The 20,206-nt window shown below is 39.8% G+C and overlaps 1 protein-coding gene across 13 annotated transcripts in view; it reads right to left on the reverse strand.

The window, feature by feature from the left end:
• Positions 1 to 2,620: 2,620 nt before the first annotated feature.
• ARID1B (AT-rich interaction domain 1B) overlaps positions 2,621 to 20,206 on the reverse strand; it is a 406,554-nt gene continuing 388,968 nt past the window's right edge. For 8 of the 13 annotated variants that reach the window (XM_034765333.1, XM_034765329.1, XM_034765332.1 and 5 more), the window contains 6 exons: positions 18,653 to 18,803; positions 17,506 to 17,622; positions 14,902 to 14,998; positions 10,775 to 11,564; positions 8,910 to 9,040; positions 2,621 to 5,682 (listed from right to left, as the gene is read on the reverse strand). In XM_034765333.1, the coding sequence (XP_034621224.1) occupies positions 3,946 to 5,682; positions 8,910 to 9,040; positions 10,775 to 11,564; positions 14,902 to 14,998; positions 17,506 to 17,622; positions 18,653 to 18,803 (3,023 nt within the window). In that variant the 3' untranslated portion in view covers positions 2,621 to 3,945. The remainder of the gene's footprint in view (positions 5,683 to 8,909; positions 9,041 to 10,774; positions 11,565 to 14,901; positions 14,999 to 17,505; positions 17,623 to 18,652; positions 18,804 to 20,206) is intronic. The other 5 variants (XM_034765331.1, XM_034765337.1, XM_034765336.1 and 2 more) reach the window with 1 other exon arrangement.

A 20,206-nucleotide genomic window follows, 5' to 3' on the forward strand; every position in this document is an offset into this window, starting at 1 on the left:
GACAGGGCCTTGACTTCGGGTGGAGGTGTGTCAAAAGCCACGAGTGCATCTGATTCTTATTTAATTTACGGCATCTTTACACCCCTCTGGCAATAGAAGAATGCATTGCACTGCCAGAATGTCATACAAAGGTCTTAGTATAAATGAGAATCAGGATCATTGTGTTTTTTATTTATTGCTATTTTTCCATAGGTAACTCTTTTCTGTGTTCTTTTCTTTCCCCCTGGCTCTGGGCACTCAAAGGACAAAGAAAATACACAAGTAGCGGTGGAATAAAACATGGAGTCCTTTGCTTCTAGCATCAAAATGAGGAGGAGGAAGTGGACAGGTTCCTTTTGCCTCCTTGCTTCCCAATCGGGAAACTAAAAGGATAGAGACTAAAAGGAACAATATTTGTTTCTGCTGAAAGGGATAGTCAGATCTTGGTTCCTAAAATAGTTATGGAGCACATTGATCAATAAGTATCTACATTTTTGATCCATATACAATTAGTTGCTTGGGTCTGCCAAAGGAATAGGTGTTTTTTCAGTAGGTAACACCCACCTATTTCTATTTAACCATTACTGCTTTAAAAATAACACTCAACCACCTTATCTTACATAATATTTTTCTCTTACAGTAAGATTTCAAACATTGTGACTCTTCTGTTTATGTTATTCTCAGCCTTTTGCACAGCATTTATGCTCATGCTACTGGAAAAGCAGTGAATGCTACACATTTTTGTTACTCTCTGGTATTTAATCCTTAAAAAAAATTCTTATAGGAACAAATGTCACAAGCAGCTCAGCTTTGTTCACAAGCCAATTAGAAAGACCCTGAAATTTGCAACTCTGATGTAAAATCTTCTCCAAAGGCTCCACTTGGACACCATTGGTTGGAAAGGTGCAAACTATGTATCAAATTAAAAGAGGAGAAAAACTGTTAGACCTTTCACTGGTGTTGCAACATTATCTAATGAATTAGATCTGCTATTACCTTAACTGCAAATCTACCAAACTCATGCTGTCTCTACACCTTCCTCAATTTCCCACTATTTCTACCACTGACACAACTGAACTGATAGTAGTTCTACTGTAGATAGGGATCCTGTGGCTGCCAATGCTTTTACCACAATATTGTCTAACCCTGCCACAAGCAGATCTGAATGACACTGGTTAAAATATTGCTGATGCCCTATTCAGTGTTTTAGCACTGGTACAGCTCCCATAGTGGTAGCAATGGTGGGGAATTTGGGAAAAAAGGCTAGAGTAAAAAAGGCCCCAGTATGTTTTTTGTTTCCTTCTTTGACTAGCCAGTAGACACAGGAAAAAGGACAGGAAAGGGCTGATTACAGATCAATTTTGGGTTTAGATAACAGCCTGCATCCATACAACGGATAGTATCACTCCCTAAAATAGTGCTAGCAACTAAGAATAGTATTGGATACTGCTTCTCCCTGCCCTGATTTTAAGTTGTATGCCTCTTCGAGTCCTGAAGAGTTACAAATGGGGTATAATTCAACATATATGTCTGAATGCATTGTTATGCAAGAGAAAAAGAGATTGTTACAGTAGGTAATGTGGGAGTGGATAGATTACTGTATAAAAAAACCTAAAGAAAAATTACTTTTCGTGACACTATGGAGTCACGTTTCAAACTTGGATTATAATTGTATATACTTTACGTGTCTATGAAACTTGCTGCCATATATTAATGTATTAGAGTGAGCTATATGAAGATAAGCAGTATGCCTATGAGAGTAGTAATTCTCAAGTAACTCTGTACTGTGATTGAAGAAAGGAGGAGGATACTAACAGTGTAATTATGCAGCAATTCCAGATAAATTGATTATTAGCTTTTTATGATCACACTAACAAAGTTAATGTTCCGAGATGAAACAGCAAAAATATTCTGTTTGAATATTCAACAATGAATAATATAAACAATATTCAGCAACCAGCTGATCACCGGGTGAGTGGTGGACAGGAGAGAGTTGATGTAGCTGAAACCAGATAAATCCTGAAATTTAAATGGCCATCTCCCACCAGTTATAAGAATGGATGTGCTGTATTAAAGCCTGATCCACTTCAATGGGAGTTCCAGGAGCTAAGCGCCTCTCAGAGTGAGATACCATTAGTGTTGCAAGCATGCAATAATACATACAATATCAAGGAGCATGTGTGTGTTTATTGTGGATGCCCGTATCATTTGGGTGCATTGTGCCTTTACCCAGAAAAGAGAATTATAGGTAGTTAGTACAGATCCATTTCTTCAAGTTGGTTTGGGCTTTAACAAAAATCTTGTGTGTCACTTTTTCTAATACTCACTTTATGATACCTGACTGTAGTAAGTGGAGTGGATACCTGCTGAGTCAGCACTATCACCAGCTAATCACATCTTCTCCTTTTAAGATCACCTTTTTATAAGTAATAACTGGTATCTATTCTCTGTGATCTCAGAAGAGTCTTCCAAAAGGAGAGTAAATTACTGCATCACTTGATTAATAGTAAAGATTAATATTTTTTTAAGTCATAATCATAAGGGAGGGGCAGAGAATAACTATTATTGCAGTTTTTTGTAACTGGTTTGTTTTTTGGTACACCACATTGAAACTAGAACATTATTCAAGAACACCCATCACAGTGCTTAACAAGATTTAATGTACATTTATTCTTAACATGTGGAACATATAAAGATTTTATACTGAATAAATGATATTCATTAAGCCAGAGGAAAAGGAGGAATTTACATCAAGTTTTTTTCCTTTTTAAACTACATTATCTTGAAATACAAATGCGGATTCTCATCACTGAAAAATCTTTGAAGTTGTGTTTCTTCCTTTTTTTCTGTATATTTTTTTTGTCTGTAGACTGGTAACCATTTTCTTAAATCAATCCATACGTAACCATTTCCACACCTTGATTTATAAAGCAAATTGTGATCGGCTGCTCTCCCGAAATAGAGCATGACTTTATACATACAGAAACTTGTACATTACCCTCGGGTTTTTTTGGAGATATGGCCCAAATGAAAGGAAAATAAAATTCTACTGTCACTTTGGAGTTACCACATCATGGAAAAGAAACTAAAAACTTTGTACTTAAAAAAAAAAAGATGAGGGCATGTTTAATGTACAACTTCTATATACATCACGGCCCTTAGGCAATAAAAAAAATATTTAAAAAAATGATTAAAGGAATTGTGAAGAACTGTCATTGTGGAAGGTCAAACAACAGATGCAGACAAGACAGTTCTGGTGAGGAAGCAATTTATGTTTATCGTCATCAGGTTTGTGTTTAAAATCTTTTAAACTTTAAAAACATTTTTTTGTTTTGCTCCTAGCCTAATGTAACCATTTCTCCTGTGGAGAAACCAATATCATTTTGTATTTTGACTACCGACTGACATCCTCGTTGATCCCCTACACCTACATCACTAGAATTTTCTATTGCACAGAGCTTTGGGTGATGGTGTACAGGTTATTTTTATTTTTCCTTTTTTTGAAAAAATAAAACACACAGGAACTTGGTATGTTGGGGGTTTTTTTCACCTTTTCATTTCAGAGTGGTGAGATTTCTTTCCCCCCATCATACAATGGTTTGCCACAATTTTTTTTTAAAGTCACTAGTTCGCTTCCCAAAAAATATGTAATACAAACATGGAAAAGAACATTGAAAAGGATAATCTATGGAAAAAAAGTGTGACCTTTGAATGTACTAGACAGCAACTTTGGTTAAAAAAAATAAAATAAAAAGATGTACTTATACACATAGACAGCAAATATTAATTTCATAACTGTTCAAATTAATAATTTCTTTAATTCCCAATTGGTAAATAGTGAATGGGGCAGAGGAGCAAAGATTCTTTTTTTTCTTTCTTCCTACGCTGGATAAACAAGAACAGAAAACAGCCAGTTATATGTGACCCTCTAATCTCCACTCACACATGCTTGGCTTCTCACTTATGTCATAACTGCCCAATCTGAAAAAGTACATCACAGATGACAGATGCAACCAGAGAGTTCAGGACAGCAGATATTGAGATATCCAGCAAACGACCCTCATGCAAAAGGAACTCTGAGCGGTTCTCGTCCACTCTAGCCATGGCTAGCAAAGCCTTGGCTGCCCTGCACATCATGTCTACGCTAGGTGGTTCCAGAGGTGGAGGCTGCATGTGCATGAGGTTATGCTGGCTCTGTTGGTACTGGGCCATAGTGACCCCATCCTCCAAGAAACTTATCAAATTTCCAATGCTTCCCTTCTGCACAGCTATTGCCCTTGCTGCTAACATGTCCCCCTGGGCAAGGTTCGATAAGAGAGCCATGGACATTTCTCGGCAGACTGGGTTTTTGCGGTCCCCAACGTACCTAACTAAAGTAGCGTAGAGTTTCTCCTGACGACTGAATGGGGGAGTGGCCAAGATAAGGTCCACATTATTGTCTTGGATACTGAGCTTACACAGGGTCTCCAGCACAAGTCTTTGAGGCGATAGGACTGAGTTGGGCCCCACGGTTGGAAAAGGATCCTGTGCCTCTGCAGATGGGCACACCATCCAGTGCAGCAAGCCATCCAAAATTGGCAAACAGATGCTTTCTGTATAAGCAGACAAGTCTAGCTGCCCAGAAATGTTGGCTAATGTGACCAATGTATTATCCCTCAAGACCTCGAGGCAGTCCCACCACCACTCATCCTTGCTGCAGGCCACCCCTTTGTCCTCCTCTTCCTCTTTCTCATATGTCTGTGGCGCTCGCTTTCTTTCCGGATGCTCATGGTGAAGGAGGATCAACTTTCCCAGGATCAGCACCAAGCCTGGATGTTTGGACATTTCGGCGTCATTGCCAGGCACAAAAGACAAGCTACGGACAATATTTGACACACAGATGCAGCGTTTAGCCAAGGAGTCTTGCCAATGAGTTATGGTGCATAGAGGAGTCTCATCCCGGCTCCTTGGCTCATCTTCTAGCAGTTTAATATTCCGGTGGCTTTTGGCTTGATGGATCCCAAAGGGAAATTTACTGCTCTCTGTCTGGGAACCAGGGTTTGAATCTTCGGGCAATGCTCCTGGTCGAGCTGACAGGACATCATCGATGGTAGCTGTTATACTTTTTTCCTGTTGTTCTTCAGGTTCACCTTTCCCTTCCAGATCCTTCTTTTTGCTTGGAGAGTTCAAGGGTGGAGGGGCCCTCCTTCGTGGAGGAATCTCCATCTTGCTCTCAAAGTGAGTCTGGATGTGTTCAGTAGTATCACCCCCACCAAGCTGCCAGTGGAGAAGCCCACTGTTGAATTCCTGAACACGCCCCAGTTTGTCAGATCTGTCAACAACAAATAGATTATTTTTCTTTACAATCTTTATTGGCAGCTTGTCAAATTTACTGGCTTGTTTTGGCCTCTCACTTGGATCAGCAATGGCACTGGGAGTGGCAAAAACAGTGCTCTTTTCTTCTCCTTCTATTTTTTCAATTTCATCTTCCTCCTCCTCCTCTTCATCCTCCTCCTCATCTTCATCAAAGTAGTCAATACATTCATCATTTTCCTCCTCTTTTCCAGTATCCACTGCCAAGGACTGGCTGTCATCCTTCTTGACTGCGTTGTGATCAAGTGCTTTGTGACCTGGATCTCCCACTTCATATTCCATAAGGATTCCAAAAATGTCAATCAGGCATTTTCTAAAATATTCTACCAAAAGCTCAAGAAATCCAGATAACTGGAGAGAGAAAAAATAAAACACAAGTCAAAAAATCAGATGAACATTTTAGACTGCATGGAATTTGTTAGTAGCAATGAGCATATTCCAATATGTGTTAACTATGTATGCTAAACAATCTGTTCTAGCTTGTATTTAGCAGCGACACTCTGAGTTAGTTCCCAGACCTGAAGAAGAGCTCTGTGTAAGCTTGAAAGCTTGTCTCTCTCACCAACAGAAGTTGGTCCAATAAAAGATATTATCTCACCCACCTTGCTTCTGTAATATCCTGGGACCAACCTGGGTACAACAACACTGCATACATATTTCTATGAACGTTTTCACACATCCTACAAACTACTGACAGCCAAGCCTTGAATGACAAACATTTACTAAGGGAAATTCTTCTTCCCTTCTGTCCATTCCTGAATTGGTGTAAACTGTCATAGCTCCTCTGACTTCACATGAGCTAAGATGATCTACATACATTAAGGACCTGACCTACTGTCTTTAAACCAACTTTCCAATATTTGGGACTCTGGCAATGCTGATTCTAGGAGTTGATATTCTTCCCTCCTGTAAGATGTATATAGCAGAACAGTTTTCATTATGTCCATGCATATTTGAAAGCTGTTACCGGCAGGCAGTTCTCTATGCTGTAAGATACCCTCAAAAGTAGTTTTCATTTGTGTTTAAACCTGGATTAATGTGTAATTATTGCACTACTGGAGGGCAACACTTGGATTCCAGGTGCTGGTTCACCCTCTGTGGCTTTATGTCAAAGATGAATTACTGTTACTACATTCAGTCCCAAACATCTGCCTATTAATTGTTCTTATTAACTATGGAATAATAACCAGAGATCCTAGAAATCCATTTGCCATGGAAAAACATGGAATTTGCATTTTTACAGAGAATCTTTAGTTTTTACATTTTGTGAAAAAATAAAAACATGTATTAACTACTGACTAAATTTTACTGAAATACCACTGTCACTTATTCAATGCATGGAACCTCCCTCTCTTGTTGTTGATTTCTGAATGTGCTTAAAATTAACATGCTCCAATAAACTGCTTCCGGTGTATTCGGGTTACTCAATAGGGTATAGGGGTTCGTGTTTTAATGGAGCTCAAATTTCATTTCAGCCTTCAGATGTAATTTAAGTTATGAAAAGATGCCGAAAACTTTAAAAATCACCCCTAAAGACCGTCACTGAGTTTGGCAAGGACAAATTTCATGCTGATGATAATGTGTTGTTCTGTACTGTATGCAGCAAGGCTGTAGATTACATTCGAATTGTAGAACACATGGAAAGTGCTAAACATAAATGTTTATGAAAGGGATAGCTCAGTGGTTTGAGCATTGGCCTGCTAAACCCAGGGTTGTGAGTTCAATCCTTGAGGGGGCCATTTAGAGAACTGGGGTAAAAATCTGTCTGGGGATTGGGCCTGCTTTGAGCAGGGGGTTGGACTAGATGACCTCTTGAGGTCCCTTCCAAGCCTGATATTCTAAGATTTGGGGGGGAGGGATAGCTCAGTGGTTTGAGCATTGGCCTGCTAAACCCAGGGTTGTGAGTTCAATCCTTGAGGGGGCCACTTGGGGATCTGGGGCAGTACTTGGTCCTGCTAGTGAAGGCAGGGGGCTGGACTCAATGACCTTTCAAGGTCCCTTCCAGTTCTAGGAGATGGGATATCTCCATAAATGACAAGAATGGAAAGGAAAGGAAAACAAGAGGCTCAAACAGTGGGGCCATCAACAACAGTAAAGAAACAATGCGCTGTGACTGGATTATTCCAGTGTTTTTGTGCATTTAAAAAAACCCCCTATTTTCTGAAAATATAGAATACAAACACAGAAGTATTTAGTATACGTAAGAAATACAAATTGAAATTCTATTTATTTTATTATAATGATTGATGGCACTGGTAAGCTTCAAACTTACTTAATTGTAAATATATCAATAAAACATTGTGTTCAACTGATATATATATATATTGTGGCTTGGGAAACTGAAGTTCGGCGTTTAACTTTAATCATGGAAAAGCACAGATTTTTATGGTTTTTTTATTGGAGAATGTTGCTTTTTTCTATCATGGAAAACTAGGATCCCTGATAATAACTATTCAGTGAAAATACATACTTTTCTCTGGATGTCCCATCTTACATCCAATTTCTATTTTTCTACAATAGTTTTATTTTATAGGGTGGACAAATACGTTCATATTCCATGGTTCTCTTAAGACTTCCAAACCCTCAACTATTTTAAAAAAAACCCACCCCCAAAAAAATCTACATTTAACAACTGCATCATATGGAATCTTGATCAGCAGTTCAAATCAAGCCCAAGACAATAATACCCAAAAAAATCATAACTAACTGATGGCTGTACAGTGTTTTGTGTGAAATAAATTGAAGGTTTTAGACCCAACTCTAGTAAACTAGATTAAAAATTCCCACCAAACTGGCACAGAACCTCAGCAAAAAAGCCAAGGATTAAATGGGTCATAGAAACTAAATTTAATAGAAACTAAATAGATTCTATTCTACATAGCATAGGTTCTTATACCATATTCATCACCATAGTATCTGCTACCTTGACTTCTAGAACAGGGCTGAAAAACACTGGAAGGTACTGTAGGAGAAGCTTACACCATTAGATCTTGTGTTATACATGGCTTGTAGATATATAGTGGATTTTGGTTTTAGCAGCATTATCGATCTGACACCTTCTGTGAAAACCTAATTCCTCATTTTTTTTAAATCAGTATCCTGATATGACCAGTGCTAACAACCAATGCGTGTTTTTAGTGTACCTGACCCGAAGAATACCTCAAATCAGTTTCATGCACAGTTCTGTAATGCCTCCCTTTTCTGCAACACCCACTTTGCCACACCACTGACCTATTGTAGTTTCCCTGGATTGCCCATACGTCACAGTAATGAGTATGTATTCATGGACATTGCCTATTCAAGATGCTGCATGCTCCTATCCCTCAACTGTCCATTTTCACAAGGGATACTCCTCATTTTAAGCTTATAATTTACCCCATCCCACACTAACCTGGGTTCCTCTTGTAGTTCATTGATGTTCAATCAGCAAAATTGAGGTTATAGAATCTTTTAATTGACATTTTTAATTTAAGCTAATGATAATTAATTTTAATGGACTCACTCAATCATTTTCCTGTGTCTCTCAATTCGGATTTTTGACTTTATCAGGTTGAGAGGTAAAGTGCCATCTCACCTACCTGCGAAAGGTTGAAAGTAGCAACAGTGCTGTCATCATACAGAAGAATATTAATAGTGTCTAGAGCCCAGGTACTTTCAGCCAAAAGGCCAGATTTAAGAGACATCATCACTCGCCAGGCCTCAGGAGTTACTGGAGAATGAGAGAAGAAAAAAATATTAGAAGCAGTTCTTCCTAGAGGAGAGCTGGTGGACTTTCAAGAGAAACTTCTGACACGCTGACTTTAGAGAATACAAACAAGGTGGTCTGCTAAACAGGGTGTGCTCAGGTTCTACCGTATGGCACTGAGCGTCACTGCTTCCACCATGTGGTCCAGTTCATCTTCTGCCTTTCTGGCAGAACATATGTGAGCCTTGTTTCTAGTGTTTGAAACTGGCAGTTTTTCTTGCCTTTCCTCGTGGTGAGATACTTTTACTAATGTTTGAGTAGTCGAAAACAATCTATGAAACAAGTTAAATAAAACAAAGAGTCCAATGATCATTTTGTTTCTGCCCTTTACTCCTGTGTTGGGGTAGCAGCTGGAAGGAATGCTGAGTGTATCTTTATCACACTGAGATGTATTTAATTGGTAAAGCACACTGAAGAGATCATACAGTAAAGTATTCAAAAGCAGTGAAAACAGCCAGGTGTCTCAGTGAATGCTATGCTGGTAACTCAGGAACTCGGCTGAGGAGACTGATATGATGGAAGCTGCAACTAAGAGGGCCTCACATATGTCATCTACCATCAGTATGGGGCAGAGAAAAGGACAGAACGGAACAACAGAAAGGACATGAACAGAAGTAGGAACTTGAATGAGTGAAGTGTAGTAATGGGTTCAGTCAAAATAGAAAAGTTTTGGGAATAATGTGGAAAAAAATTATAAACTCTCAATTGTACAAGAGTAAACATTATGGGAGTGAGCACTAAATCATAGTTGATGCTATAAAACAATCTCCCCCCCCAAAAGATTAAAGTAATTCTTTAATTTAAAAAACAGTCTTTCTTAAGATTATTTGAGTGATTTTTAAGAATATTTTCCATGCTCGTCTATGAGATGCAACCCGGGTCTATCCAAATGTTAAAGAAGTCCCAACTGTGATAAATATATAGTGCATGACTCAAGTCACTGAGGATCTTACATTAACATCCCTGCACTGGACAGACGATTACACAGTATGCCAAGTCAGAATGGCCTCTTGAATCTTACCAGTATGATTTCACACTAATATGTTTCCACCTTCCCCCAGAATATCACCTCTAACAGCACATTCCTATATGATACCTAGGAGATAACTTCAAGTGCATTCGCCCCTTAGCCACAGAAAACCCATCTCCACCAATAACACAAAGCCTTGCCATCAGAGTTGCAGGGGAAATTCTTATCCTGGCTGGATATAAGGCTTGGCATTAAAAAACAAAAGGCCATTTAATGAAGGTGTGTGAATGTCAGTAAACAGTGCAACAACACTGTGCTTTGGTATGCTTTCTGTGCCACAAGAACAAACTTTGCCCAACTGATGGTTGTACTGACCATTCCATAGGTGCTGTAGGGTAGCAGCTAACACATGGAATTTGAGAGTCTAAACTGCCTTAACACAGAGAGAGACCTGTGGAGACTACAGGGCTCAACATTCCATTCTCCTTTTGTTCCCAGCTGCTGATGTCCAATGTAGCATTTGCTGAGCTGTATTTGACCTGTGGGATGACCACCCATGCTGTACTATTTTTTTGGTGCTATTATGTTTTAACAGACACAATCACTTTACATTTAGCTGAGTTAACTTTCTAAGCAAGGTCATAAACTCAAAGTGGAAAAAGAAAATCAAAACTGAAACCAGATTCTTTATGACTATTTCTGTATTTAGACCTTTGTTTGATACTCACCAATATCTTTTGAGGTAATCTTTCGTCTTGGTTTTAAGACTGGTTGCGATGCTTCTACGGAGCCTGGAGGGAAAGTAATTTCTCGCCTAATTGGTGGTGGCTGGGGTGGAGGTCCTGTGACTTGTGACACTGGAACTGTGGGTATAACCTTCTGCATCTTCATAGAGGGTAGGAAAGGAGACTTGCTTGGAGACATACGGTTCTCTAAAGAGCGCTGGAAGGATGCTGGACTTGGAGCCCTAGAGATGTGGTTTGGCATTGAGGGTGGTGTCTGGTAGGACGACTGAGGAGGTCGAGTGATAGGCTGCATGGAGGCTGAGGATGACATGTAAGAAGGCTGACGTTGGTTGACATGAGAAGGCCACTGACTCTCATGGTTTATTCTCTGGTCAGGTACCATCATATCATCAGTGCGGTTCATCCCTGGATAGGGTGGGGCCTGTGCAGGGCCTCCAGGGCCTTGCCTGTTCTGGTAAGGGTAAGGCATATCATTTCGTGTTGGCCACATATTCTGCTGAGGACCTTCACTGGTGGATGATGACTGCATGGGGCCACCAATCATCTGTGGGGGTATTCCATGCTGCTGGATTTGTCCGGGGCCCTGCATCCTCTCCCTGTTATAAGGATATGGATACTGTCCCTGGATAGGCCTCCTGTCTGATCCAGAGTAAGTGTTGCTGTACTGGTTATACATTTCTTGCTGCTGATTGCCATACTGCATGTTATACATATCCCCTTCATGGCGTTTTGCTGGAGGCCCATACATGCCATCCATATGACGCTTATAGTTCTGAAAAAGAATGTTTTGGAGAAAAAAGCTCAATCATATTGACAGTCAGGAATGATATTTAATATGTAATTAAAAAAAAATTACTGGCATCCTTAGATTCCATGACACTAATATAACGGCAGCATTTCAGAATGAGCACGTTACACAGGAGGTGGTAAAATAGTAATTTTATAATTATTTTTTGAACAAAAGGTTTGTTTCTTTTCCTATCATACAAAACATATATGAACTGGCAGAAAGCTCATTTTAAAAATCAAAAATTCTTAGGACTGCACAGAATGCTGCTTATAGAGTCAAGCTAGCAATGCTATGGTTATGGTTGAGCCAGCTTGCATTTTAAGACCCTACTTTGATGTGCTTATAAACTTATATTTTAAAAAAAATTACCTCTGGCTAAAATTTCTCATGTTAGCTCTCAATCCAAGGGTGAATTTTTTGCAAGTTTGATAAAATTCTATTGCTCACTTAGGACACATCTAGGCATGAACAAGAAATGATCTTCACCAGCTAAGGTATTTTTTCAGTTTTTTTATGCTCAAACTACCAACAAAAATCTTTTTTAAAGTTTCAGATTTGTCACAGACTTAGTCTTCTTGGAGGACAAGTTTTGAAAGCCTTCTAACATCCCAAAGCACGATGCTTCTGCAAGTATGTATCCAGGACACTGGAGTTTGAAACAGAGTGTAAGTCAGGCTGACTGGTGGGAGAAACACCCATCTCAGTTATGTCTGGTGTTCCAAAACCTCCACTCATCCCTGCCAAGAAGATGAATCCCTCTCCCTGAATCCCCTAATCACATTTCATGTCTGATTATTCCAGCAGTTAAATTCAAACGTTCTATTTTATTCAAGATAGGTGCTTATATGGTGCTCATCACTGTAGTAATGTACTCCTGGAAGGTGTTCAGATAAGTGACATGACTAACATCTGTCATGTGTGGTTCTTTATGTCTCTGAGCATCCTCCCTCTGAAGGGGGAGAACTGTGGGCACAATGTGGTGTTTTGTTTTGATAGGGGTTGATATTTTGTTTTAAAAAGTACATGCTGCTCTGTGTTTATGTTAGAGAAGGCAGGGCGAAGAACTGCACCTTGCATTTCGAGTGGAAGGTGGAGAAGTTTGTAATGGTCTTTAGTTCCTGGGGGAGTTTGCTTCACAGTTCGAGCTACACTGAATGCCATGAGGCAAAAAATGTGAATTAAATGTGCAGTTTTTTGAATATATGATCTATGGTAAGCTCAAAGTTATGGCTCCCACAGAAACCTTAACTCAGTCACATTGCACAATGTATACTAATGTACTAAAGTTAACATCATATAAAATTCTATATGCATGCAACGTGGGTCAGTTAGAATTGCTCTGGGAACCATTAACTCTCATTTTCTAACTTTGGTGCATGTAAAGTCCTAACCACTGAATTGCATGAACGTTTTAATTTGCCACTGAGTTGTCAAGCTATTTCAGAAACAAAGGGTCCACGGCCAGCTTTAGGTCCTACACATCTATGTAATATACTGGGTCTGTGACATGAACTCTAATGCAAGACACAGAAAAACAGGCATCATGTAAAAATTGTCTAAGTTGAACCACAATTTCAAATTCAATGGTTATGCATAAATCCACTTAGACCCTGATCCTGCAACACTTGTGAACATACTTAATTTAAAACATGCGAGTAATCCCACTTCAGTGGGACTTCTGACATGATTTAAAGTTAAACATGGATGTGTTTGCTGGATTGGGATCACAGACAGTCAGATACTCAGGGGGAGGATATAGATGTAAAAAGGGGTATAGCAGGACAAAAAGGCAACATGTCAATGGCACCTCTAAAGGAGGGTCGCACTATGGTAATTCAGCCATTAACTCCCATCCAACCCTACGTCACCCCACCAGCCTAACCTTAACTTTGTCCCCTAATACGTGACGAAATATACAAAAAGGTCAAAATAATACATTATTCAGACACTACTGGAAATGGATACCTAGAATAGGAAATGAGATTTTATATTTTCTTAATAATGTTAGTTTGACTATATATTTTTGCAAAGTTTAGGGCGTTCCCGTCTTTAATGAGAACCTCGTTAACTCATTCCCTGGATACCGTAGTGTGGAGTATCACAGGCTATTTTTGTTATTGATCTTTGTAATTTCTCCACTAAATCACCCCAAATTGCTAAAAACGCTGCTCCTCAGCAAGACCAACAAAACAAATGTGGAGTTTCTTGACCATGACATTTTGGAGATAGTATGAGAGAAAAAAGAGAAGTATAACATTTCAAAAGTGAATTTTAGATACATTTTCAATACCCTGCAACTTTAGAGCGTCACTTCTGAGTTTTACTGAACTTCCTAGAAAACCTCTGCCCCACACTGAGATGTGGTATGTGAAATTTCAGGAAGATAAATTTATTTTTGGGGAATCCTGGCATGTTTGAATATCTGTCTTATTCTAGCAACCTAGCACCAGCCATAATTACAGAGTGAGTACCAACCGCTTTATCATACATAGAGGTGAAATCCTAGCCCCATTGATGTCAATGGGATTTCTGCCAATGACTTTAATGGGGCCAGGGTTTGCACACATATTACCAATACATTTTACAAAACCTATGTCTAGAAACAATACTCATATTTTCCAGCATATTCTGTATATTTTATGTATTACAGAAAGGCTCAAATATTGGAATGTTTAAAATATTTTTTCAGTGTTAGTAATATATTGGAATATATCATCTGCTATACATTCAAAGTACGTGTTCTCTCACGGGCAAGTTTTATGATAGTCTTGGATTATCTGTGTGACACTCTATGCCAGCCTTAGCAACTATGGAGTGCTTTCTGCTCTTCCAGTCAGCAACTTTCCTATTTATCTCTGCAAGCTGGGTGGTGCAATATTATCAGCCTATGAATCGCATTGTTTTGATCTACCTGCTTACTGTAAGTGGGGCTTTCACCTGTCATGGATTCCACACCACAGAATCTTTGGGTGACCAGATGTCCCGATTTTATAGGGACAGTCCCGATTTTTGGGTCTTTTTCTTATATAGGCTCCTATTAACCCCCACCCCGTCCCGATTTTTCACATTTGCTGTCTGGTCACCCTACAGAATCTCAACTTTAAATTACACCCTTCAACATAAACTAGTACATGGCCTTGTTCTTGCACATCCGCTGCTAAAATGGGCCCTGATTTTGGCCCACACTATGTTGCTCACCTGTGCGAAAACTACATGCCTTTTAAGAATTTGTTTTAATTTCATATTATAAAGTGTATTTTGGGGGGGTTGATGTTTACAAAATAAATGTCATGAATATAAATGATTCCACCTCTTTTACCTGCTGCTGTGGATACATTCCAGGTTGATGTCCTCCATACGGTGGTTGTCCTGAAGGAGGTCCTTGCCCTGGATATTGCTGCCCATATGGTTCATGCCTAGAATGATGCATTCAAATCAGCACTTAGTACTGTTGGAACTTCCAAGCCACTGGACAAATGAAATTGCTCTGAGGATTCTACACCTTAAAGATGGCCACCACCACGAAACATTCTCTTTTCCATACCACCTAATTTCCATACCAAGACTTTTAACACAGTGATGATAATTTAATTTTTTAGAATGGATGGTGACGCCTTTTTGGGCATGTTGCCAAAGTTGTTTGACCCCCTACACAGATGTCAATGAGAGGAAAATTAAGAGACTCAGCAAACCCCCGACCTTCACAAAACCGATTAAATTCCTTGAATTCCAACAGTCAGGAGCTCTCAAGTATTGCACTAATTCAGCACTAAGACTATTGGTGGAAGTCAGCCGCAAGGATGTACCAGAAGGAATTACTACACAGAGTATAATAAAGCAATATAGTTGTAACAGAATGAAGCAGGATATATATTCTAGTAAATAAAATATCTGACCTACAGCGCCAAGAGGGTGCGTTCAAATTCTAAAGAGTTTTAAAAAGTGGGTCTCATCAAGAAACCCATTTTATGGAACATTAAAGACTCTACTGAATATAAAAAATATTTTAAAAATTGGTTTAAACTGAATTTGTCATTTTCACTAGAGCACAAAATGAGTTTAAGTACAAACTATGAAAAATATTTCAAGGTGCTACACTTATGCTCTGGAACTTTTAATAAATAAATGTATGACGACTAAGGCCCTATGTAAATAACGATTTCACAGACTGCAAGGAAATAGTGAAATTAGCCCAATACTGTGATTTTTCCTATAGTGGGGAGGCAGAAGCAGAAATGCCCAAGGGATATTGGAAAAATCACAGGGCTGGGCTAATTCGGCTGCTTGAGGGAAACTGTGTGTGGGTGTGACCACATGGTGCCAGCCATCTGGCTCAGGCTGCCGTTGCTGCATCCTGTCCAGCCAACCAATGGAGAGATTGTCAATGGTGCTGACAATGTGTGCTGATTAGAAGCCCTGGCCCACCCCACAGCAGCCTCTGGCAGGCCTGGGTGAGACACCATAGGAACTGAGACCAGGATCCACTATTTGGAGCATGAGCAGAGGGTAAGGGGGCTTCTTGCTCAGCAGGGAATCAGAGGCATTGAAGGGGGCTCTGACCCAGCCGCTCCCACTCCTGCTGGTGACTGCTGTGGGGTGGGCCAGGGCGGGGCTTCTAACTGCTGGCTGGCCAGTCAGGAAGCAGCCACAGTGGCTGGGGCTGGAATTGAGCGTGGAGTGAAACAGGCCTCAATGGCTAGTGCCATGTGGTGGGATGGCCACTTCTGCCTCCCCACTGTTGGAAATATTGCAGCAGTGCCGACCCTGTGAAATCCCAACACTTACCCGTGATGATGTAATTTTTTTAAAACTTTCAATTTACATATGGCCTCAATGAGGACATATTGTTCTTTTTTGAGGAATAGTATAGCAGTTAATGAAATACTGTGTCATAAAGTACAGAGTTAAGGTTGCACTTACAAACTTACCTGTGGCACTTCCTGATTTTTTGAGTGCTTAACTGGGCATACTTTTAATTAATTTTCTTTTTTTAAATTAAACAGAAAATCATTTGAAGGGAAATACATGGAAAGCAGTAAGGATGATAAATACCTGGCGCTGATGGTGGATAGCAAATTGGATTTGAGCTTGCAGTGTGATACGGTAACACAACAAGTATCAATTTCAGTATGGGTAGTGTACACAAAACCATCCTGTCACAGACCAAGATGTTAGTAGTCCCTTTGCATACAATACAAAAGAGACCACACCTAGAATTTTGAGCGCTGTTCTGGACACCAGAATACGTTCAAGGGCAATTCAGGAAAAAGGAGCAAAAAAGATGAAAGGGCTGGAGAATTTGACTTCTTAGAAAGAATTAAAAGAACTAACATGGCCTGATTTTCAAGGTGCTGAACGTCCACAGCTCTCACTGATTTCTGTGGGTGTGGTAGGTGTTCAATATCTCCAAAAATCAAGCCAGACAGAGAGGTTATCTAAGCAATGTCAAAAGAACTACTTAACTGGTAGGAATTGTCTAGGGTTGTCTGAAATAATATAACAGAGTAATGAGATGAAACTGGGCAAAGGAAAATGGAGGCTATGTATCAGGAAATGCTCCTTAAGTGTTAGTGTTACTTAGACTATACAATGGCCACCATCTGAGCCTCAGAGTTTGTATAAGCCTCAAAGTTTGAATAATTTAAAACTAGAATGGACAATTTGAGAATATAACGTTGTGTACATCCTGTATTGGCACCAAATTGTGTGATTTCCTTTTCTAACATCTATAGCTCTATGGAAACACAAAATCAAATAGCTCTCCCAACCCAAAAACAAACCCAAAGGAAAAATCTCTATAGGAACACACAAACAAATAACACACCAAGCTGCTGAATATTCTGTTTACACACAATCAGTAGCTGCTAGGATTTAGGATTATCTGGTTAATGCAGATATTATAAACAGAGAAATCAATGTTCACCTCTGCTGGCCAGGGTAACGATTAGGAGAGTACATGCTTGGGTCACTGTTTGAAGGCACCATGTTGCTCTGACCAGGTGGTCCCATACTGCCTTCAGGACCCAGCCCATGATCCGACCTAAAAATGACAAAGGAAACCTCATTCTGTAAAAAGCACTTATTCTCCAAAATCGCCAAATCAATAAAACTTAATGGAAAGGATTCTTCTGGCCTAAGACCTTCTGCTGGGACCTTTAATCTGGCTGACAACACAGCAACGTGGCTTTTGTTGAACAAAATGATTACAGTTGTGTTATTCTTTCCCTACTGCTTCAGCCTAGGATTGTGAAAACTGGCCTACTATTAACTTAGGAGGCCAATATTGTGCACTACATCGGCTGCCATCAGGAAATGTTAGCAATGAAGCAAAACCGTACAACTAATTGAAGGTAACAATGGGAAAAAAATGTTTCTACAGTTCTAGCTTGCAAAACATACTGCAAAACTCAGTATATCCAAACACTCCCAAACCTTTCTGCCTGCTCCCAATGATCAGACATCAGTGATTCTCTGGATTTAAAAAACCAACAACACTTTCCCAGGATAAGGAAACAGGGGGAAAAATTGGTTTTACTTCACTGAAATTTGGACCTATGGAGATCTAAACCTTCAGCCACTGAACCTCAGTACAGAGGATCACTATGGTCACACACTTGAAGAGCAGTGTCCCTACAGCACAGTATAGACCCTGAAAGCTCCAAATGAAGTTCTAGTCACCAGCAGACCAAAGAAAACATTTTTAAGATGTATATTTTGTTTTTTATATAAAAAAAAATCAACATCTTCCGTTTAGGTATGAACAGGGCAAGAGGACTAACACAAGTGCTATTTTAGCAAGCCACAGCACAACACAACAGCGTGCAAAAAGCAGCTGTCAAGCAGACCCACTTGCTGATCAGCTGTAGGTTGAGTGACTTCTGAAGTGTGACAACTCTTTTCCTATTAATTTCGGCAAAAAGCTGGACTCTCTCATTACCCGTGGCTTTACTCCAAGTGATTTAGTAAGCAGCTGCAGGAAGTGACGGCTGCTAGGTTCTCTGTAAAGGACAATGGGGCAAAGGAGAAGACGACAGGATCATTTTCACTAACTTCGCTGAAGATTGACTCACCTCCTGTCATAGCCACCTCCATAAGAGAACTGCTGCCGCTGGCTCATGCTTATGGTGGACATTGCTCCAGATGGAGTCTGGTTATAGATATCCTGTATTCCACTATTGGGCATTTGTCCAGGGGCCATGAAGGGCTCACTGCTTCCAGGCACTGCAATAATAAGTAAAAATGGAAGAACTGCAAATTAAACGTCTTATTTTTGGTTTCAAAGATGAGCTTCCAAGGTCTGTTAAATGACATCATTTGAAAAAACTCCTGAAGGCCTAACTCTGCCACGCAGAATTACTAGGTGTCTGACAAGCTCTAGGAGAGTGATGAAAGCAAATAAATCAGCACTATCAATAAGATGGAACAGCAAGGTGGTCAGAATATCAAATAACTTCAAATGAAAAAAATCAGATTTGGAATCTCATGTTAGAGAATTAAACCCATCAGGTCCTAAAGACTCAAGTTGGACTCTGTTCACACTTGCTCTTCTTAGCCCAACAATGTTGACTCAAACTCAAATCTCTAGATATCAGAAAGGCTTATGCGCTAGCCTCATGGCTTTAATTAGCACCCAGTAGCCACAGGGCTGTTTTCTTTCCCTTTCCCAAAATGGGGTTGATATCTGTGTAGGGGATCCTGTATCCTGGAGGTATCCCCCTGGGCAAGGTAGGTACAATTCTAAGGGTCCAAGAAGAGACTTGGTCAGCACCAGCCATGACATCATTTAGTAACAAAGGATTCAGGGAAGTAGCCCCATCTCAACTCTCTAGTTTGAGACATCTGACATAAAAAAACAGAGGTGAGGGTGAAGGTAAGGAGGCAAAGGAAGAATAGGACTTCTCCAAGAACCAAGCTTTCCACTTTCTGTCACTTGCTGCCTTAGAGCAGGCCAGATTTGTAACTAAAGCAATGGAAAGAATAGTAGGTGAGAGAACTAGGCACCCTTATAATAAAGAATCAAAGAAGTAGTTCTATTAATTCCAGGAGCTAGAGATTGGGAATATGCATGATAAGAGGGTATTTAAAAATGCTACAGGAAGCCCTGAAATTGTTCCCCAGCTTTTGTATGCAATCACCACCTTGCCAAACTCTTTTATAAATGCAGAGACACCATCAGCAGAATGAGCTGAGTGAGGGAACAGATCTGAATCACACGTGATCATCTTTCCAAGAAGCCTGAGATGATATGACAAAACTAATTTTCACTTGTGACCTAATCTAAATGTGAAATAAACGGGTATGTGCAGTATCAGGGGGTAGCCGTGTTAGTCTGTATCTAGAAAAACAACAAAGAGTCTGGTGGCACCTTAAAGACTAACAGATTTATTTGGGCATAAGCTTTCGTGAGTAAAAACCTCACTTATGTGCAGTAAACCAACCTGATCTCAAGATGACCGTGGAAATCAAAATAAGTTTAAGCCGGAAAGAATGTTATTTCCCCTGAAGTTCTGCTGTACCAGGGTCCAGGGCAAAAGGCATGGGATTTAAAAGAAACATAAGGCCTCTACCCAGCTGCTGTTCCAAATGGTCTCATCAGCATCACTTTCTCTCTCTTTTTTTAAACT

Source organism: Trachemys scripta, chromosome 3 (genome assembly GCF_013100865.1).
Source record: "Trachemys scripta elegans isolate TJP31775 chromosome 3, CAS_Tse_1.0, whole genome shotgun sequence".
NCBI lineage: Eukaryota > Metazoa > Chordata > Testudines > Emydidae > Trachemys > Trachemys scripta.